At 42.6% G+C, this 22686-nt stretch overlaps 1 protein-coding gene across 1 annotated transcript in view; it reads left to right on the top strand.

Moving 5' to 3' along the window:
* The window catches only part of mxra5a (matrix-remodelling associated 5a), a 31275-nt gene that overhangs the window by 6753 nt on the left and 1836 nt on the right, over positions 1 to 22686 (top strand). Inside the window, exons 2-9 of the mRNA XM_076722993.1 lie at positions 7159 to 7191; positions 13204 to 13358; positions 13553 to 13682; positions 14462 to 14852; positions 14936 to 16685; positions 18435 to 18982; positions 20266 to 21184; positions 21275 to 21601. Coding sequence (XP_076579108.1) covers positions 7159 to 7191; positions 13204 to 13358; positions 13553 to 13682; positions 14462 to 14852; positions 14936 to 16685; positions 18435 to 18982; positions 20266 to 21184; positions 21275 to 21601 — 4253 coding nt within the window. The remainder of the gene's footprint in view (positions 1 to 7158; positions 7192 to 13203; positions 13359 to 13552; positions 13683 to 14461; positions 14853 to 14935; positions 16686 to 18434; positions 18983 to 20265; positions 21185 to 21274; positions 21602 to 22686) is intronic.

Raw genomic sequence — 22686 nt, 5'->3', positions numbered from 1 at the left:
ACCTTTCATGAATATAGATATACACTACACTTATCATTCAGGGGGCATATCCTTCCATTGACAATACATAACGTAGATTATCTTAAAAATTCAATCTCCCCATCCCTGTTTACAGGCTCTGGGGGGAATCTCATCCACTTCTTTAAAACAGTCATCAAAAGCAGCTATCCTGCTATTGATATCTCCTCAAAGATAAATTGCCTCAGCTCCTGAACATAAATGAATTTGCCCCAGAAGATGATTAAAGAAAAACAAAGCAGCCAGTCCCCACACTGATGTCTCTGGTGGTGTAAAGTGAAAAGTGAAAACATCAAACGTACACATCACCTTCCTACGGTTTGTAATCATCTCCCACAAAAGCTTGACGCAGTACACACAGATGGTTGAGAGAACTGCTGTGTATTTTTTGAATGGCCTTTCATGCTTTTAGTCTTCACAAATATGATGTTATTTCATATGAAGGGTTTGCAAAAGAGGTGGTGCACATGGAGAAGAAAAGGTTGTACAGTGGTTCAACCAGACTGACAACTGAAAGGGCAGAAAGAGACAAAGACTACCTCTGAGTAACAGTTAAATAAGAATATCATAAATTACCAATTAATAGGAAAAGAAACTGGAAAGTGGGTGCAGATTTCAATAGGAGCAGGTTCATGGTTCAGTTCAAGTGCACAATAATGCCTCAGGCCTGTTACTTTAGCAAAGCAATCATTAAAACTTCAGAACAGAAATAGAAGGAAGGTTAGGAAATAATACATTTGAAATATATACGCATCTGAAAGATATGTCATGTTAAAATATCAATTAGTTTAACATGAGAGCCAATGACACCAGTTCAAGTCCCTCAGAAAAAACAGGTCATTGTCATTAACCACAGGCAAGGACTCATACAATGAAGTCAGTGTATCTTTTGATGCAGAAAGAGGTCTATAATATCCCCAAACTGCCATAACCCAACTTTTATTCAACTTATCTTTCAATACAGGCAATTCAGAATGTTTAGGAATAGACTTTGATGAAGAACTGCTGCTTGAATCCTTTTCTATGTGTGCATCACAGCTCCTAACCTTTAGCACTGCGATCGGGGCCAAAGATGTTACACCCACCCCTATGAATATGACTGTCTGAAGTGTATCTTCTCATAAATTTAATCTCAAATTAAATCATAATGTCAAATCATAATGTCAGCATTGGTTGACGTTGGCCATATTCTAACCATATCAATTTCGGGCGAAGGGCTTCTCACATCCGTATGCACAAAACCAACACAAGATCTGTTTAAGACGTCAGCAGGGGTTCAGAAACATTTCATGTTAGTGGTCACGTCACATATTCCAGCAGCAATACATATACAGCACCAAATAAAATAGACTAGTGTCATGGTAAAAACAGCCCGCCAGGTAGGAAAGAAATGACTTCCAGCAAGCCATTGTTTATCCTTTGAGGACATGTCACTCATGCAAACATGACTTCTAACGCAGGATCACCACTGAAAGATTGCGTACAATGAGTCAAAAATAAAAGGCGCTTAATATATGAACCAAGGAAAACACTGAGTATAAAGTCTATTTAGACAAAAATAGTCACATATAAAATGAGGAACCAAGGAAAAGATATACCCCAAAAAGAAAAAGATTGCACTTAAGACAGACTTTATGAAAATTAGGAAAAGGAAAGGGGCCTAAATAACTTGTTTGTTATTGATCCAATTGTGGTGGTTGGGAAAACTCCAGTGTTTTCTTTAGTACTGTGGAGAGGTGTGGAGCTTTGTTTCCTGGGTTTCCTTATTTGGCAGAGGCTGGGCGTGGTTCTCCAGGTGGCTTGGGAGCTGGCTCCAACACAGCTGGGACTCATCACAATCAAGCACAGCATAAAGAGTGGACTGCAGAGGACTCATTGCCAGATTGTTTCTGCTGCTTAGTGGTATAGTTGGCTGTTTACTGGTGCTGCCTTCTAGTTTCTCTCCTCTTCACTACCTGCCTCGAGCCTCCAGTCCACAACTGTCACCACCTAGTTTCACCTGTGCCTCTACCACCATGTGCCACCAAGTACCACCTGAGCTCTGTGCACTCCAGCAATGCTCTCCACCTCAGTACCTCAGTACCTCACCAGCTATTCCCAGGATTCCCCAGCTACTAGTCACAGTTTGCTTAGATTTAAGCATCATCAAAATCATTGTCCCGCCACGGAGGCTGCTTTCCCCTGTCTTATCAGGTATTCCTCCCACCTAGTCAAATGTCAGCAAACTGTTTTTAACCTAATAACCATGTCATTTAAGGAGCTTGACACACAGCTCACTGCTGATGTTTTGAAACTCAGCACAATTCATGCAGTTTCCACACAGTTCATACAGATTTTGACATTTTGACATTGGCTGGGAGAGCAAAATATATTTTTCTTCCTGTCAACAATATTGGTTAATATTGGGCTGAATGCAACATGTACACTGCACCAATTCTCACTGGGATTTGTGAACTTACTTTCCATGAACAAAAATGTAGCCTAGATATAAATATAGCACATATAGAGGGTTTCAAAACGCACCTACAAGAAAGCATTAATAAAGTGACACATATGACCAAGAGGAAAGCTTTGTGTGCTTTCTGGAAAATAAGCCTGTATTATGCATATGACATATTAATGCGGTGGATATTTGGTTACGTTGGGATGTGTGTGCTTCTGTTTGGTTCTGTGCGGTTGTGAGGGAGTGTGCTGTTTGTTTTTGTGCAGTTCTGTGCCTGCTAGGTGCGTCTGAAGAACAGAAGAACAGATGTTATTCCCGGTCCCTCGGTGTGTGTGCGTTTGTGTGTTTCTGGTGGAGAGGATCTGGCCGACGACATCACAGAGCATGGAAACTTCAGTGATTTCTAGCTAGGCCAAGATCAAGAGCATATTGAATGTAAGAGGCAGTGCGGGAAATGAGATTACAGTTGGCAGATACCTTCATATGATTATTCAATAAAAGAACATTGTGTGCAAAGTTAAGTATGCTTCAAGCACTGTCTTCTCTATTTGAAGTAGTGGATGATGGTACATCTGAAATTTTAAAGAACTTTCTGTTTGTAGATTTGAATTTTTGTTACTCTTTTGGAGACAGATGATCCACCAGTCAGGTTTTCCACAAGTCATTGTCCTAATTTGCTAACTTGTTTTGATGTGTGTCTTTAAAATGTATTACTCAAACAAATCTACCTGGTAGCAGCTGCGCAACCAATCCCAATTGCACTCCAAAAATGCTGCATGTTCCAGGTTTCCAGATGCAGTTTCCACTACAAAACCCAAAGAAGAAGAAGTAGAAGATGACAGTGGGGCACTGCTTTCCATTGTCATTGTCTTCCCGGATATTCTCGTAACGGTCTTCGTCTTCGACAGCACGAAACATGGCCTGTACTAGCTGACACGAAATTACAATTACAACATTCTTCTTCTACTCTTCTGTTTATTGTAGCCATGTGTAACGTAGCTTATACCGCCAACTTCTGACAAAGCTATCGTCTGTGTAGCCCACTTTGCTCAGTTTATTCGAAACCCAACAATTCCCCCATGAGCCAGCGCTTGGTGACAGTGGTGAGGAAGAACATCCTTTAAATGGGCAGAAACCAAGAGCACAACCGGGCATTGGGTGGGCGGCCATCTTCCTCGACTGGTTGGCTGGTTATTAAAAAAGCAAATGTTAATTGTTGGTCTAAGACAGGGCACAAACACATAGCCTCCTATGTGAAAGTCTGACTTTCTATTCCCTCGTCAACCACCCTCTACACCCTCCATATGTTCTGCCCCGCTGCGTAAACTGATGTAAACTGCTGTAAAAGATTCAGAAGAAATTTCACTGAGTTGTGAAATAAACTGCTGTCTTCTGCGCCTGGCAGAGAAAAAACATCACAGTTTGAGTCTGAGTGACACACATCAACCTCCCTCGCTGTCATCTGCTGCGGGTCAGGCTCTTACATGAGGTCACAAACATCTCAGCGCAGAGGACCCGGGGGGATAAAACAGCCGAGGTAGTGTTGTAAAGGCTGACATATGTTAACGTTCGAAAATACGTCCAGGGGTGAGAAGGTCATGGAGGATTTTCCATCCGGCGATGAGTTACTTTTTCCTCCGCTCTCCTCAGACTGTAAAGCTGCCTTTTTCTCTGTAATGACTTAAAGTTCAGGGAACGTCTTATATCTGTACCTTTCTTCCCAATTTTTGCCTCAGCTCTCGGAGGCTGAAATGGCGTGGGTGTGTGAATAAATCTTGGGGGATCCTGCCTCACCTTACACTGCCTCTCTCACTGAAAACAGTCAGGAGAGAACAGGGATGAAGAGCTAATCCCTCTACCTTCTGCTGACTCATCAGCCTCAAACACCACGGTCTGCATCTGCAGATGTTGAGGATTTCACCTTCTAACTTTCCAGGCATTAGGCTTCCCTTGGTGTTTACGTAATGTCCGAACTGGATCCAAGCGCTCTCTGGCCTGGGCTGTGGGCTTTTTTCCAAGCAAATCGTCCTTTTCCAAGTCACCCTGAGCACATATGAAAGCCATACTGTATGTCTGACTGCAAGAGATTTACAGTATGTGTAAAGGCACAAAAATCCTCACAGATTCTTTTCACGTCTTCTCTCCCTCATTTATTGTCTTTCTCATTTGTCTGCCTCCCTCCCACACAGGCTCACAGTCAGACACATTTAAACACTCAGCTTTGCTGTTCAACTCAGTTTATTTTCAGGTGTGTCACAGTAGCTGGTTGGACACAGAGGATCTACTCATCCACTACACTTTGATCATAGATGTGACGTGAAGATCAATATCAATCTCGAGCTGGAATTAGGATGTAGTTATCCTACCGTAGGATGAGGACATACATAGGCAATAACGACAGGTTGTGGATTTAGTGGTAGTTATGTGAAACTGTGTAGCCAGGTGCAGTGACTTCCCAGAGCCTTGCCATCACTGCAACCACTGGAGGCCCTGCAGAGAAGAGCTGGACAGATGGCTACGCTGCTCTGTCCAGATTAAAGAGAAAAACATTGTGTTAATCACTGAGATTCAGAGGTGTTGGAAGGTGAATTGTAGACAGAGCCAGGCTCGCTGTTTCCCACTGCTTCCAGTCTTTATGCTAAGCTAGGCTAACCATGTCCTGACTCCAGCTTCACACTTAACATGCAGAGTGCTATGAATCTTGTCATTTCACTCTTGTATTATACTGTGCTGGACGACCTCCTCTGGGCTGGCTCTTCTGGTTACCAAAAAGAAATATTTCATATTTTAAAATGTCACTGTATGTCACAAAATATTGCAGCAGAGATGTGGACCATGATTGGTATCTAAATACATAAGCATCAAAACTGTGTCTGCAGCAATCATCAGAGAAAGGCGAAAAAAGATTATATGTATGGAAAAAAAACTATGAACAACATGTTCATGGACACTTAGAGCTCAACACTTTCACAAATGTGCATTATTCTATATAAAGCCTGCGGGGCTGTGTCATATAACCTTAAGATCATATGACCGTATTTTTTCTTGTTCATCAAGCATTTTCCTGTTTCAAATGACCCTAATATGATTAAGGTCAGTCAGATTTACTCCATAATGTGGAAAATTGTCTTTCACCACGCATAAATTAAAAACAAAACAAGGCAATTAATTGAGGGCAGACGTCAAGGACAGAATACCAGAAATAACAGGCATAGATGAGGTTATAAAAAGTAAATGAAATGACATTCATTGCCTTATTAAAGCTATTCCATGCACTAAATCTACATCCAGCATATCACCTCATTAGGTTGTTATGCCTAGTGTTTTTAACATGTTTTTAATGTTTGTGCATGCACACATAAATCTTTAAATTGAAATTTACTGAATCACCATCGTCTCGAACCGAATAGGTGCTTTTAGCAGTAGAGCTCCACCTACTGGTGAGAACGCGCTTGTCAGCTGCTCAGCCATGATTCACAGTATGTTACTTCCTCATTACAAGACTACAGAAGCCGGGAACAATCATAATCTTGTATACCTCTGTAATTAACAATAGGCTGCAGAGTAGCGGTAGCAGAGTTTGCATCAGGTAAAATGGGTAAAATTTTACCTGATGGGTGTTTTGAAACAGGAAAGTAGCAGCTGACTTCCTCCTTCATAATTCCTGCAGCCCCACATGTGATATATGAAGATATGATCACGTGAGCGATAGTGTGTGCACATGTTAAACTGATACAAATTCTCACATCTTTGGACTGAGGATGAAGAAAAGACGCTCAGTAAAAGATATCATCCCTGATTGTATTAAATGGCCCGCGCAGTGCCACCAAATTCCCAATTTCACAGCTCACAATTGAGTTTTAAATCCTAAAGCAGCGAGCTAGGAGGACATTTTGGAAACCCAGGCCCTTTCTGGGCGCTATAACACAATCAGGAAGTGTTATTTTTAAACTCATCCGATACTAGTTTAGTCTAATATGGGAATAATGGGATTATATATTCAAAAAAAGCTTGGATTTAACTTTGTTAAACTTAATGCAGAGTAATTCCTTGAGAATATGCCTCAGTCATAAAAATTAAAGGACCCACAAGATGAGAAGATTAGAGAAACCCTGTGTTCCGGTTATTTTCCCCGATTAAAGCGACCACTCTTCTGCTCCTGAACGAAATTCACTGTTGACAGAGTTTTCCAGTGTTTTTATGTGTTTTTATAGATTGGGTCTCAGGCTGTATGTACTTTTAGCAAATTGAAGCAAATTCCTGTGGTACCCGAGCCTCTCATCACAAACCAAGCCTCATGGAAGGAATCCCTCATTGTAAAGATGAAACATGGAGAACTCAGCAAAACTAACCGTGTTTTGATTATAAAACTCCAATCAAATCATGTAATGACACAAAAAAAAAAAGCTATGAAGTTTAACCAAGCAGTGTTATGGCTCTTGTACATGTGCTCTGTCTTCCTTTCAGTGTGCTGGGGAAATAAGTGGCCAGAATGATTTTAATTCCATTTGTTTGTGGTGAAAAACCAAAAACATCTTTTCATTTACAGACAAGAGTCTGTCTGAATTGCCGCACAACTGTAATTTTATACATTTAGTCTGATGTCAGAGCAGTCTGGCCACCATGAAGATGATGCAGTTTGACAGACAAGCTCAATACGTCAGTCAGCTCTGCAGGGTCGGCTTTTGGATTGACAGCATGTCTTCAAGAGGGTTTGCATGAAAATCATCGTGACGTTTTGAGAAAATAAAATGCTCGTTTGCTGCCTTTTCATGAGATTCTCCCATAGTGTTCACTTTGACGGCCAAACCCGCTTATTTGATGCGTTCGCTTCGTTCCTCTCAGATACATCTGGTGGCAGCATTCAGAACATTAGCTGTAACGTCTATTGACAAGAAGTCATTCAGTCAAGAACAAGAAGAAGAAGAAGAAGGAGGGATGAACGTGACAGGGATGGGATACCTGCCAAAAAGGCTCAAAATGTCTCACCAAATGGGAGGAGGCTTCCCCGTACATCAGTCAAATATGGCACTGATTCATTGCAGGGACGTTCACAACACTTTACTTTCAACCAGGTACCTGATTCTGGCCACCTCATTAAAATCAGGAAAGTCTGATTAAAGGAAAAGCTTGTCTCTTCAAGGCTGGATTACCAGTTTTACTAACTGCCCCATGGTCCCAGATCCCTGGGGGCTCCAGCCCTTCATCTGCTGTGTGTCACTTAGTTTATTGTTAACTATAAATTTGTTTGGGATGATGGATCGATTCCTGCAGATCCTGTGTTTCCTGGCAGGTTGATTCAGTTCTGTGTCTCTTCTTTCTCCATGTCCTCCTCCTTCATTCTCCTTCTTCTCCTCCTTCTCATCATCATCTTACTTTCCTCTTCACCCTCCTCCTCCATTTCAGTGACACAGACTTAAAATGAACAACAAAGCCATTTGCTGCTTTTCCATTTGTTGCATGAAAAACTATTTTCTTTTAGCAACTATTTGTCATTTTTATTGTGAACAAATAAGGACTTGTCATAAATAAAATGACAAAGAAAAGACAGAAATTCCTGACAAATTGAAATTATTACTAGTTAATCATGCCTTTTCAGGTCAAAATTGTCATAACATTTCGACTTATTGCTTCATTTTTGACATTGCTACATACCATTTTTATTTAGTTAAATTTTCTATATTTAATATGACCTAAAAAATAACGAGAACCCCAAATCTGGACTGTTAAAACAAAGGGTGCCACCTACAGAAACTCAGGCTTCATCAACGGGTCATGTGAGAGATTTACAGTAAATGTCAACGTAACACATAAAGCATTAAATGTAGAGACATGTGGGAGTCCTCTGGCCGCTCTTAATTTCACATTACCTTCCACCGCTCATTGCGAACGCCTCATCGTTAAAGTCAATCAAATATCCTGGAACCAGACAGCCTCATCAATCCTGAGGTGTAATCCATCAAGCTCCTTGGTTGGCATTCATTTTGTGATTAATGGCCTCCCTTTTCTTTTCAGGTAATAACTCTGAGGACTGACGAAGAGTTCCAGGAACAGAACTACTGGAAAATGGAGAATAATGTTGTTTGTATTGGAACTGATGGCTGTAAACTGTTTCACTGTTAGTTCATTGGATCTTGCTTTGGAAATTGACTTTTTTTGCATTGAGCAGCACAGTTATGCTCAGACTCCATTTGGGATGTCACACTTTGTGCAGTGGGCTTCCACACCTATTTGTTTCCTTTCTCACCACTTAGCCAGCGATGAGGATCGATCTGCTGAAACTCAACTGTAAAACGCTGAAGTAGACTGAGTCTACCAATCAATTTACAGTCATGATATGCCTCAGGTGGCTAGTAATGGACTGAGGCAGCTTTTAAACAAAGAGATGCAATCACCTTCACGCTTCCTAATTACCCTTGAAACTTGGGTTTTATGTTTGTAGCTCTGGCTGTTGGTTCTATCACATCATTCAGTAAAGTCATAACTGAGATCTGAGAATGCAGAGGCATAATTAAAAACAGGTTTAATGGGGAAAAATACATAAAAGCAGTAAGACAAACCCCCAAGATAACCAACTCATATAGAAAAAAGGCAAACGGTACAATTATGACCCAAAACGTCCACTGTAGAAATACATCACAGGTTACAGACCCACCTCCTACTTGAACTTTGACCTACTGTCCTTACTGTAGTTGTGTGCACTTGTGGTTTTTGCAACAGTGGATTATTAGTGATGTGTTCATCAGTTTGAACTCCAAATAATGTTTTTTAGATGGCCTGATATGCAAAAATAAAACCCTCGTGGTAATAAAATAATAGTTTGGGCTGTTTCCAGGAAAGATGTGTGGAAATGCAGGTGTAAATGTTTTTGGCCACTTTGAGTTGCCTATTCACACATCCAGCAGACAAAGAGCAACTTCAACATTCATCTGCAATCCCAATGAATATCCAAGTCCAATAAGCACGCTCTTTTTGCTCTGGTTTGGTCTCCACCATCTCCTGAGAAAATGATCTGCCTCTTTATGGCAGCAACTCACGCAGAGACTCTTGAGGGACCAAGACCAGGTTCAAATTGAGGGTCATATGAACAATGATGGCAAACTGAACTCGAGTTAGTGCTAGAAAGCTTCTCCACTGGCTCTTAAGGGTTGGGTTATGCTGGAAAATAGCTCTTTGTAGAACGTGTTGCTGCAACCACTTTGCAAAGCAGAAGTGTTTATAGCTGTTCTAAACGGTCACACTGATTTAATTATGGGGATACCAGAGTGCATTTTCAGATGGTCTCTGTCGGAAAACATTCGTAGCAGCGCTGTGTAATGAGTTTTAAAACAGAGATCGAGAGAGAGCTTCAAACCCTGCTTACTTTCTCACACCCGCGCAGCTGACCAACCGCTGTGTGAATGTTTGGGAAAATGACAGAAATTGTCAAACGCTTCCCCGCCTACATTATTTGCATATGGAGATCTGTTCACAATTCAGGCAGGGCGGAGATAACGGCCACACTTATTAATGCCAGATTAAATGCAAAGGCTTATATTCAGATGTCATTATCCAGATAACGCATCGGATGATCACGTTAATACCGGGCGGTATTGGGGTCACAATGCCGTTAATGAGAAGTTGCAACAAAACCCTGAAATGAAAAATGACCTTGTGATAACGTACAACAGAAGTGCAGCCGAGAAGAGAAAGTCACCTGTATATTGAATGAACTGTAAGCTTAACATCTATGTGCAGATTGTTTCAGGGGCTCGATGAAATATTCATTCTTCAAATGAAATGATACACGCAGCTGTGATGATTCATCGAGGCACTCTTTGACTGCTGCCGCAGGCCACATAGCTTCAGTGACCTTACTTCCATGTTGCTTTTGATGCAGGTGTTTCTATAGGCCCACGCTGACACTGTGATGGATGGAAGCTCTCAGTGCAGCAGCGGGAACGGGAGGCCATCCGCTGACCCTCCCTCCGTCGCCTTTGACCTCCACTTTCCTCCAACTTAAACACTGTCACAAAGCCTGGACTCAGCAGCCAGAAGGCCTCTGGGCTGCAGCACGTAGGTGATGCAGATATCCAGAGTCAAGGACGGAAGCTCAGGGGCCAAAGCTAACACCATGGGTCGTGTTTCAAGGAGGACGAGAAAGAATTCAACATCAACATGGCTGAGCCCAAATTTCCAGCATGATATCATGGCAGAATATTAAGTCCCATTAAATCAGCTGTGGAATCAATTTTGAGCTGATATCAGATAGATAATCACTCTCCAGCAATGACGCAATAGTAAACCTTTCACCTTTCCCTCAGGCTGTCAACTCCTGTTTTTTATATGTGGCCCATTCTTGTTGCACTCTGTTTGTCTGTGCGTGTCATGCTTTCTTTTTTCCAATGGATGTGTGTCTAGACAGCATGCTGTGCATATGTGAGTCAGTGCTAATGAAAGGGCTTTGAAGTTTACCTTTAGCCCCCCCCCCCCCTTGGCAGTCAGAGAGAGAGGAGGGTAAAACCAACACCTGAACAGCTTTCGGGCCGATTTAACAGTACGTGTCAGAATGACTAAATGCAATTTAAAGTCTAATATTCATTCTATTATAATCTGTCAGTTGCTAAACATGAGAGATGACAGTAGATGACAGAACATCGCACAAGATGTTTGACTTAGCTCCGTTTTTATTGAAGTGGACTATCAGCATATAAAAGCTTTGTATGCTTAATTGGTGAATCGGATTCTCTGTTTGACACCCGGATGAATTTCATTGTCTTGTCCTGAGGCAACAGAATGGCTTTTGATCCTCAAACCCTCAAGTGCAAGTTGTGGCACCTCTCTCCCGAAGCCACATGTGATACAGTGTTGGGACAGGATAAGATAAATTTGTCTGTTTAAATCAAGATGAAAAATATGTGCATACATCTCTGAATCACCTTAGTTAGGATTTAAAAACATGTTGGTTTTTTGCATATTTCCAAACTGGTAACATCAGTTATTTTGGATTGATCACAAGACCCCCATCAGCATCACTTTTTACGGTGCTCAGCAGCCAGAGCTTGCCCAGGGTCTTTAAGCGAAGTAGGATCTGTTTAATGCCTTGCAGTCAACACTGGCCCCCACAAGAGCATCTTTCATCTGTGATGTCTTTGTTTCACTTTCTTTCACATTTTTCTTCATTTTGTTTCAGCACCTAACATCACCCGCGTCCCAAACTCTCTGCGAACAGCAAGAAAGGGAAACTGAAATGAAACTTGACCTTATTCTCATCGGATTTGCAAGTACATACTTTACTGGAAGACAGTGCATTTCTATGAGGGAGTCATATTTTTTCTCATCCTGAGATAGCGGCAGAGAGCCATTTTGCAGTAAATCTGTCCTCCACCTGAGGCGTTTTGTTCAGGTCCCACAGGACCTGCAGGATCCTATTGCTGTCCTGTACATGCTCCAAGAGGGCAGTAGAAACCCTGTAAAATGAAATGACAAGCAAGTAAATCCCATCTGCTGATGAAGGCCGTGAGATGCACTTGGAAGTTCCAGAAAAAGTTAGCATGTGGATATTTAAGGCATTGTAGTTCAGCTCATGGCCCAAACAGGTCTGGTTCTGGCCCTGTCGCATGCAGCTCTGAAGCCACAGTTTGTCTGTCTCATAGTTCCAATATGACTCACTGAATATATCCCAGCAACATCAACCAAGCATTCTTACACTCAGCAGCATCAGAGTGTGTTTGGCTCTGTTACAGTATCATACTCTCAGTCAAGACGCACGACTGAAACTCTCTTCCACCTCTTCTCTCCTCCCGCAAAACTTCGGACTCCTCCTGTTGCGTCTCCGCCGCGCACGGTGGCTCCTTCACTCTTTGTTTACTGGAGATCCACAGAGCAGTCCGGCTGTTGAGAGAGCGAGCCTAACCTTTTCTCCGAGGATTTCTACATAAAATCCGTGTTCTTTTTCTCCTCCGTGCATTGTCACACTTTGTAACACCAACTTTTCCACACAGGTTTTTGTTCTATTTTTAATTCGGCTGTGCGGTTTCTTGACTTTGTCCATGTTGAAATGGATGAGGAGTTCCCCGGAGAGAGACTATCAAGGTTTTGAGGTAAGAGCATCTATATTTCATTACAAAGATTTGAGCTGAAGTGATTAAATATTTAAGAAGCACTTTGCCTGAAACCACCGCTGCGGCGCACTGTGCGCACCGGACCGGACTTCATCCATTCAGGCGGTGATGGAGGCTGAGAGTCACCCAGGAAACTTGAGCTAAACTCGGATCAGCGCTCCATCAAGTTCAGTTTACCTTTAACGGATTGTGACTGTCATCTGAGACTGTTTTATTCCAACTTTAGTTTTACTGTCTCAGGAAATATCCATCCGTTTTTTGCATTCTGCGTCGACCTTATTATTACGCGACACAGTAATAATAATAATAATAATAATAATAATCATAGTAATGACATTAAAAATAATAAGAATTCGTTTTTGGTCACATATGGTATCAGTTAATCACCTTTTGTTACTGTTTCTGTTATTTTGGCTGATCGTGTTTATATTGTGATATTCTCGTTGAAGGGCCCCTTGAAAACGAGATCTTACAATCTGTTACATCTCAGCGGGTTTTTCCTGATAAAACATTTGAAATAAATAGCAAAAATTGCATGTGTTGGTGACATTATCACTGTTGCAGTTATTGCACGGACATCTGCTGTGACTTCCCCTCCCGATGATGATGATGGACCCTGCCGCCGTGTGCGTCCTGCAGACCCTGCTGGTGCTGATTCTCTTGCCCCCCGTTACCTCTGCGCCCTGCCCCCGGCCCTGCTCCTGCCCTCAGCCGACTGAGCTCCACTGCACCTTCCGCTCCCTCATCACGATCCCAGCTGCTGTATCCAAACACGTGGAGCGCATGAACCTGGGGTTAGTCCTCGTGGAATCCTCAGTATTGGCTTGGCACGCCTGTTATTTTTGACAATGTTTGGATTACAGTCTTAATTCAGTATTAGAAAGCAGATTTAATTTTATGGCATGTCATTAAGCAGGCTCATGTATTGTTTCTCTTGAATTTGGGTTTAGTGTTCATTACACTGCCCACTCTGTTTTTGTTGTTTCAGTTTCAATAGAATTAATAAGATCACATCCACATCACTGGCTGGTCTGAGGAAGCTGGAGCTGCTGTTGGTGCATGGGAATGACATCCACAGTCTACCTGATGGAGCGTTCAGGGACCTTAATTCACTACAGGTACGCTGGCTGAACACACCATAGAAATGTTCCCTTGCAATGAATGAATGAATGATAGCAATTTGAATTATGGTATTTTAGAACTCAGATGGCAAATAATATTATTAGTAAGTGCCCCTTTGGAGTCTTCAAATGGTCTCTCCCAGTGTATTCACCTTGAAAAAACCTTAGAGGAAACAATGTAGAATGATAAATTTTAGTGCAATGCTCGCCATATTTGGAACAAGGTGTATTCAGCCTCATTGTTTTCTCGGCTAGGCCAGCATGTATTTCCATTTTAGACAGAAGAAAAAATACATTGGTGAGAAAATCAATAAACTCCAAGCTATCTTTTTAGGTAACAATCACAGTCATGAATATATTTGACAGGGTTCAAGAACAGCAACCATTTCATTTTTTACCTCTCATATTTTCTCTCTCATGCTCATGCTGCTAGTTTAATCTGATTTTTTTTTTTTACTTTTATTATTCAAATACCAAAAATAAACCTGAAAGCTGGACCTGAACTTCCCTTGAGACAAACTTCTCAAAATTTTTTTAATTGGAACGTGAATCAAACTGTGATCTACATAATAACAACTGTATCAGAGAAATAGTACTACAGGCAACATAAAAGTCATGCAATATTTAAAGCTTGATTTTACCCTTGAATGTCTGACTTTCACTGTTGCTATGAAGCTTATATTGAGTACAATATGGCTTGACATGGCAGTGTTGAAGTGGTTCCGAATGTTATTACTACTAATGATGTCTTTCATTCTCATTGTTCGTTGGTTTAGATGTTGAAGATTAGCTACAACAAGCTGAAAGAGATCAACAGACACACCCTTCAGGGTTTGTGGGCCTTGGCCAGGTTGCACCTCGACCACAACCAACTGGAGTTCATCCACCCAGATGCCTTTCAGGGCCTCACGTCCCTGCGGCTGCTGCAGCTAGAAGGCAACCGACTTCAGCAGCTGCACCCAGCCACTTTCACCACCTTCACTCTAATGGGCTACTTCCATGTCTCCACTCTGAGGCACCTCCACCTTTCAGACAATGGGTTGACGTCACTACCCTCCAGGCTGGTGGCCACCATGCCCCAGCTGGAGAACCTGTACCTCCATGGGAACCCGTGGACATGTGACTGCAACATGAGGTGGCTTCGTAACTGGGATAAGGTCTCACCAGGTTAGACTTTAAATTTCTGCTTCTGCTTTTTAAATTACGGCTTCAAGACCTCATTTGACAGTGTTTATTTTTTTTTTCTCCAGGTGTCCTGAAATGTAAAAAGGACAGGGCACTTCCCGGTGGCCAGCTGTGTCCGATGTGTGCCTCACCTAGGCACTTCCAGAGGGAAGAGCTCCAAGCTGTGGAGAACCTTGTCTGCAGCAGCCCCGTCATCAGCTCTCCTCACAGGACTTCCCCACCTGAAGACATCGAGAGTGAGGTCATGACCAAGGAAGACTTCAGTGAACCACTTGGAAACATCTCCCTGGGCCTGTCAGACGAACATGGGAATGAGGTGGATCTGGAGTGCGGCATTAGCAAGCTGAGAGAGCTTACCAAGGTCAGCTGGGAGCAGGTGAACCAGCTCCAGTTGCTGTCCAACATAACTTTGTCAGTGGATATAGAATGCTCTGTTGATAGAGAAAAGTATGAGCGACTGTGGAGGCTTATCGCATACTACAGTAATGTGCCTGCCCATTTACAAAGGGGGGTTATGCTCAGAAAAGAGCCTCATCCAACCTATGTGTACAGACAGGACTCTGAGAAGGATGCCTTGTACTACACAGGTGTTAAAGTTAATGTCATGGCCCAACCTGCATGGCTGATGCAGGCAACTGCAGACCTTCAGCTTAACAGACTTCAGTCATCAGCCAAGATGGTGAAATTGATCCTGAGCACAGACATCTCAGAGACAGTGGAGGTGGAGCTGTTGCGGAGACAGAGGAGATCATGGGTCATGATTGAGTCAACAAACATGACTCACAAAGTGTTGAGTGCTGTGCTGGGAAGCCCGAGTCAGATGTACTGTAATGTGCACAGTTCTGGCCAACCAGTCATACACTGGATGCTGCCAGATGGCTCCAAGGTGGAGGCACCATACAGCAGTCTGGACAACAGGGTGTCTGTGTCCAGTGATGGACGGCTGGCCATTGAAGCTGTCAGCCACACAGACACAGGAATATACTACTGCATTGCCAAGGTTCATGGAGACATTGCTGTCCTGCCATTCTATCTAACAGTGCAGGAATCCTCTAGCCCTCCCCCAGGAGAGGATGCCTCAATTACGCCTATCGAGGGATTTGCAGGGAATCCCATTTCCCTGCCCTGCACAGCCTCTGGTTCTCCTGATGCTGAAATTAACTGGATTCTACCAAGCAGCAACATAGTCAGTTTCCAAGCCAACTCCTCCAGAGCTTTGGTCTTTTCCAATGGCACTCTATATATCCCACAGACCCAGTTATTGGACAGTGGTCATTACAAATGTATCGCCATAAATCAATATGGTGTGGATACACTGGCTACAAAAATCACTCTCATCAGGCGCAAAGGCATGATCAGGCCTTTGAGGAAGTTCCCAGCGAGACCTCAGTCTGCCTCTGGTGTCAACACTCAGATTAAAGTCCCCACAGAAGATACAGAGGAGGCATCAGGCGACATCGAGGTCACTCAGGTTGGAGCTCCAATAAGCCGTGTGGATCCTTTGAGGAGGAGAATTCAAGGGGGTGTGGCCATGGGCAGGAGGGGCGTCCATCCATCGAGGAATATGTGGCGCCGGCCACCAATGCAACGAAAACCAACAGGGTCACGTGTTGAAGACAGGAAGGATATAGTTGAGAGCAGGAGGAAGATTAATATGTCAAAGAGCAAAATAGACCCAGAGAAATGGGCTGATATTTTGGCTAAGATAAGAGACAGAAATGCTCAGAATACTGTCACACCACTCCCAGTTGAGTATACAACAGAGAGGAAACTGACAGAGCAGACAACACAGTCACAAGAAACTATTGAGGGATCGTCAGATGGCGTGACTGTGCAGGAAAAAGAGAGCCAGGATTACTTCACAACACCACACACTTCAGTACAGCATACACAAATGCAAACTAATAAATACAACACACAAGGCCAAGACACACATGTGACATCTAATAGCCACGCTGCACATGATACACGTGATATGACATCAAGCAGCCCACACAAGCACAGCATACATGTTACAACAAAGCCACATACCACACAGACTACTTACATTGTACAACACACAAACCCTGATATGAACTTGGGTCTACACACAACTTCAAACAGTGTATTTTTCCTCCCACAGACCACATCTGTTCCTCTACATGCTGTCACTTTCTGGCAAGCTAACACAAACACTGCAAGCAGCAGCAGTACATTTTCTCTGCAAGAGAACCATAGCACAAATACAGATGTTGATGTAGTCAAAACAGCTGATTGGTCCAAGGCATCAGAGAGGAGAGAGAAAATGGATAGGCCAAATAATAATGAGAGAGAAGTCTATTTGAGTGGAAGTGAAATGATCCCATTGGTCAATCCAAATCAATCAGAAACAAACCAAGAGGAAAATGGAAAATATCTTAATGAGACTGCAACCACATCACAGTCACATACTCACACACATATAGTTGATAATTTGCAGTCTGAAGCAATGCTCACAACAGCATCTCCAACAACTACACTTGTACCAATCACTGCTAGAAGGAGGGGCTCTGAGGAACAATCTCCCCCGCGCCTAGAACAACCTAACTCCAGGAGAAGGAATGGGGGTCGTCGGAGAGGGTCAAAAAGAAGGAAACAAAAGCTGAATGAATCCACACAGTTTATTGCCACCACACCTGCAAATGTGCCCCTAGCAACAGTCAGGGCCACTGCCTCCTCACAGCTAAAAATAGAACCATTAGAAGTTACAACAGCCAATTTCAATACCACTGTTCCATTCACTGGAAGCCAAGCAGCGTCATCAGGCAGACTGAGTCATGAAGAAAGCACAGTCTCAGGGCATGATGCCGAGGCAGCCACCAAATTCTCTTCACTACCAGCTTCTTCCCCCGAATCAAATGACAGCCATCTACCCTTGGCCAAACCACTATTCAAAAGCACATCAGCGGCACCATCATTTCCAACAGCCTCTCCAGGAGCGGGTCACGGAAAGACAAGTTCTCAAACAGCCATGGGAATCTCAGAGAGTGTGTCTCCTGCAGAACACTTGAATATGTACACAGCAACCACTCAGCAGAGGTTTACAGGCAGCTTTCTTCCACCTGTTAAACCCTTAGAGGAGACGCAAACCGTAAGCATTACAGAAGACCTCATGCCACGCTCTGACAATTCCTCTGGAGGTTTTCACGATGTAACACAAGTGCAAACAGATGTTGGGTTGAATCAATCAGGCCATCAATACACACCTACTGAAAAGATGCTTTTCAATGAGACTGGCGTGCATTTTTCACTGCTGCCATCTCCATCTGCCTCAGCTGCTTCCTTGATTGAGCATGAAATCACAACAACCCCCGGATATACTTCAAGAGACTTAATTACAACAAGGAGCATGCGCTCTGAGGGAGATTTGGACACACAGCAGGTTAGCACAAGGAAACCTACATTGCCTGAAATATTCTATCATAGTTCTAGTCAAAATAAAACTACAAACAGGGAGTCAGAGGTAGATAAGCATCTTGAAGAAAGTGCAACCACTGGAATTAATGTCGATGCTCTTGTCACACATCCTTCTGCAAATTCATCAAGGCCTGATGCTGTGATCCCATCCAGAGTGGTGCCATATGTCATACTACCTAAAACATCTACCATTGGAGCAAAAATGGGCCCTTCACTGAGGGCCACCACTCAGGAAGCTCCCAAAATCAACAACATTCCAGACATCCATAGTCAAGACCAACAAATCCAACATATCACCACATCAGAACCTCAGAGAACATCAGACTTCCGTCCTGCAACCCAGTCAACTGACCACAAATTGGCTCTGTTTAGTATAGATCCAACTCTCCCAGCCCTAAGATTGACCAGTGAGCAGACAATCAAGCAGACGGCTGCCCCTGCCCCAACAACTGCTGCAACCCAAACTAATCCATTCAAAGATGGACTGATAACAAGCACTCAGGATGTGTCCAGAAAGCACCAGCTACCTGGACAAGGATCTATTCCAACAGGGATGCCAAGGATAACTAAGAGCAATTTCCAGAGTTTTACTGTGAAAGCTGAAACAGATGCACAGCTTCCCTGTGAGGCCAAGGGTGAGCCAATGCCCTTCCTGTCATGGACGAAAGTTGCTAGTGGTATGTATGACTCAGTCTCATAACTCATCTTCACGTACCATGCCTCTGAGAAGTTGTCTCAACAGCGTCAATGGCTGCTGTTGTTTCCTCTCTGAATGATTTAATATCCTCCTTGAGAGACATTACCACCAAATCATTTTTATTGAAAATGTCAGATTTGAGGCTCAGTAACATGACTCTGTCTGGGTTGTTGAACTTCATGTGGAAGTAGTGGAGACACTGTTCATTTCTGAAGTAGGATCTGGTGAAATTGGAAATTCAGGTCCTTGATTGAAGTCTTTAACTCTTTTACATTTTTTAGAGCTCACTGTCTGAGTACTGGGCATTTTTAGCAATCACTACTACTGATTCTGTCGAGGTGGAGGCCTAGTCTGAGTGGATGAGAAGTAACTAAGTTTGGTTTTCATTTGTCATTTTCAGTCTTCACAAATACAACAGTATCCATTGACTTAATGACCATGCTGCTGTCTTCCACATCTTTCAGCTGCATGCGAGATGTACACCTTGTTAATATTAGATCACAGCATTTTACAGAAATGTCTGAACAGATTTTTTTTACACAGATATGACATCAGTGTAATCATAATATAATAGATATACTATCTTTGTAAATGAAAATGAAAAACATAATTCATAACTAGCTTATTTTTTGAAACTATACAAGTAGGATTACATGTCCTTTACTTATAACATTAACTTGGCAGCAATCAAGCTAACCCAAAAACTACTGCCAAGCAGAATGTTGATATTGGTATTGTTTCAATATTACAAATCCCCAAATTTTGTTCAGTGGTAAGATTTATCTGGCAAATAAACCATGTTTTGGAAATGCTTAAAATTGGGCAACTACAGTTAAGATTGGTAAAGGTGAGGGAAAGATTGTAGACATTGTTACCATGATGGTTACCATTACTTTCTGCAGTAGCACTGGACATAAATTGTCACCTGTGGAATCTGTGGCCCTGTCTTTACTGACCTTGGAAAAAAAAACATTATTTCACTGAAGGGTGTACTTCCTGATAAATAAATAAGTAAAGTGAATAAACCTATGTGTATTAATTGGGATGAGGACTCTACTTCAATCTCTTCCTGCCAATCAAAATTAAGTATTCACCTTGAAAACTGCATATATTTCTTTGGCAAGTGTCTAACCTATAAAAAAATACTATAGCAATTTCACCTACAGTATAATGTTCTGTGTCTACATTCATTACTTATTCTAATTTTGCACTATGTGTGAGGAAACACTCTCATATTTGAAATCTCTCTTTCCATTCATGCAGGGGCAAGTATTGCTCAGAACACCAGGGTCCAGAGGTTTGAGGTCCATCCAAATGGTACATTAATCATCAGAAATACACAGCCCATGGATGGGGGGCAGTACCTGTGCACAGTCCAGAACCAGTACGGCACAGACAAGATGATGGTCAACCTTGTGGTCCTGTCTCAGCATCCACGGGTCCTCCAGCCTCGGGAAAGAGAGATCACAGTGCATCTAGGTGTCAAAGTCGATTTGGAGTGTAGAGTGGAGGGGCATCCTACTCCTCGGGTCACATGGGTGCTCCCTAACCATGTCCACATGGCTGCTGCCCCACCTGGTGTTGCCTCTCAGCAGCGTGTGTCCATCTTGAGTAACGGAACCCTCCGGATCAACCAGGCCACTTTCACAGACAGAGGGATTTATAAGTGCATTGGCAGCAGTGCAGCTGGAGCTGATACAGTCTCAGTCCGCCTTCATGTCTCAGCATTGCCACCTGTGATTCAGCAGGCACAACACGAGAACACCACCCTCCCAGAGGGCAGCACTGCTTACATCCACTGCACTGCCACAGGTGCCCCGCAGCCTGTCATCCGCTGGATCACACCTGATGGCATACAGCTCTCTGCTTCTCAGTTTGTTAGTGGACGCAACCTTGTTGTTTTTCCCAATGGGACCCTCTACATAAGGGGATTTGGCTCGGGAAATGCTGGGAGATATGAATGCTCAGCCAGTAACACTTTGGCATCCAGCAGGAGAATAGTGACCTTGAGCATAAGGAGGAATCCGTCCTCTGCCAAGGCTCATATCGTGTCATCGTCACCTCAGAGAACAGATGTAATCTATGGGAGTAGACTCCTGCTCAACTGTGTGACAACAGGAGAGCCAGAGCCCCGGATCATCTGGAGGACACCTTCTAAGAAGCTGGTAGATGCTCAGTACAGGTAACAAATGCATAAGCTAATTCATATTTTTTCCTATATCCTTAATTTAATGTTGAAATGAATACTTATATAAGCCTATTATTTTTGCAGTTTTGACCCCAGGATCAAGGTGTTCCCCAATGGCAGTTTAACAGTTCATCCTGTGACTAACGAAGACAGTGGTGACTACTTGTGTGTGGCACGTAACAAGATGGGTGATGACTACATTCTGCTGCGGGTCAATGTGCTGACCAGGCCAGCAAAGATCAAGCAGACGCAGCAGCAATCTAGTCAGGAGGTGATATACGGTGGAGACCTAAAGGTCGACTGTGTGGCCTCTGGTGTCCCAAACCCCAAGATCAGCTGGGCACTTCCGGATGGCACCATGGTCAACCCGGTCAAACAAAGAGACAGTGTCATCGGGGGGCGTAGTCGCAGGTATGAGCTGCATAGTAATAGTGAAACCTTAGAATACATTTCTGCAAGATACCGCTGTTTGAGCTACATGGCTACCTAACATTGGTGGTTTTAACCTCTTAAATCAAGCATCGTTTCCCCTGAATTAGCTTTAAGATTTTAAATCCTCATGTTCCACACTCTGTGACAATGTCATATATACACAGTCAGTTGTGTGTTTACTAGTGTCTCTGAAGTTTAAAATAATGCACTTTGGGTCATCCTCAACATTTTGGAGATGGTAACTTGTGGTGTTGTTGAACTGTATTGCGTTTACTAAGAGCTGTTTCTAAAAAAGGATAACTGCATAAATATAAAACTTATCAACCTTTCACATTTGATACTTTTTGTTACTGCATAAATGTACATTTAATCCACACACTGAATTGATTGAAAAAGGATGTGCAAAGATTTCTGAATTTGTTGTCAATATGGTTATTAAATCCATTTTGGAGCACAGCCAGTCAGCAGCTGGAAAACTGTCTTTATTGTAAACACTCGGATTGTGTTTACCAGCACATCTCTTCATTCAGAACTTTCCAGTGTACAGTCGAACTGTTACATTGAAATGATGTCACATGTAGATTCATTTCTATTGGAAAACCTGTTTAAGATCTAAAAAACATAATTCAAATTGACAATTAAATCTTCAACATATCCATCACTATTGGCCAGTGGTGTTCATAAAAACAAAAAGAGTTAGCTTTGCTAGTTCATTTTATTTAACAATAAAACTGCTATTTATCAACTGAGACATTTAAAGATCCCTTTAAAATGTCTATATGTCCATATCACCTATTGGAAACTATTCCCTGGCTCTGTGCTGCACTGGCAGCTCACCACCTTAAGATTAATGACTCCTCACTCTCACAGAAAATTACTTTCAAGAACCAATTTTTGCATGTGCTGCGGCCATAGAAAAACACCTTCGTATTTCAACAGTATTTATTGTTTCCTACTATGACACCAAGATCATACTGTAAATACTACTTGTCAGTTTGTTCAGGTTGTGCAACCAAACATGTTTCTCTCTGACACCTAATGGCTGACTGAACACAGAAAAAGGC

The sequence above is a fragment of the Chaetodon auriga genome, chromosome 23, assembly GCF_051107435.1.
Source record: "Chaetodon auriga isolate fChaAug3 chromosome 23, fChaAug3.hap1, whole genome shotgun sequence".
Taxonomy (NCBI): Eukaryota; Metazoa; Chordata; class Actinopteri; order Chaetodontiformes; family Chaetodontidae; genus Chaetodon; species Chaetodon auriga.
Note: the sequence above shows the minus strand (reverse complement) of the source record. Positions and strands in the feature narration are given on the sequence as shown.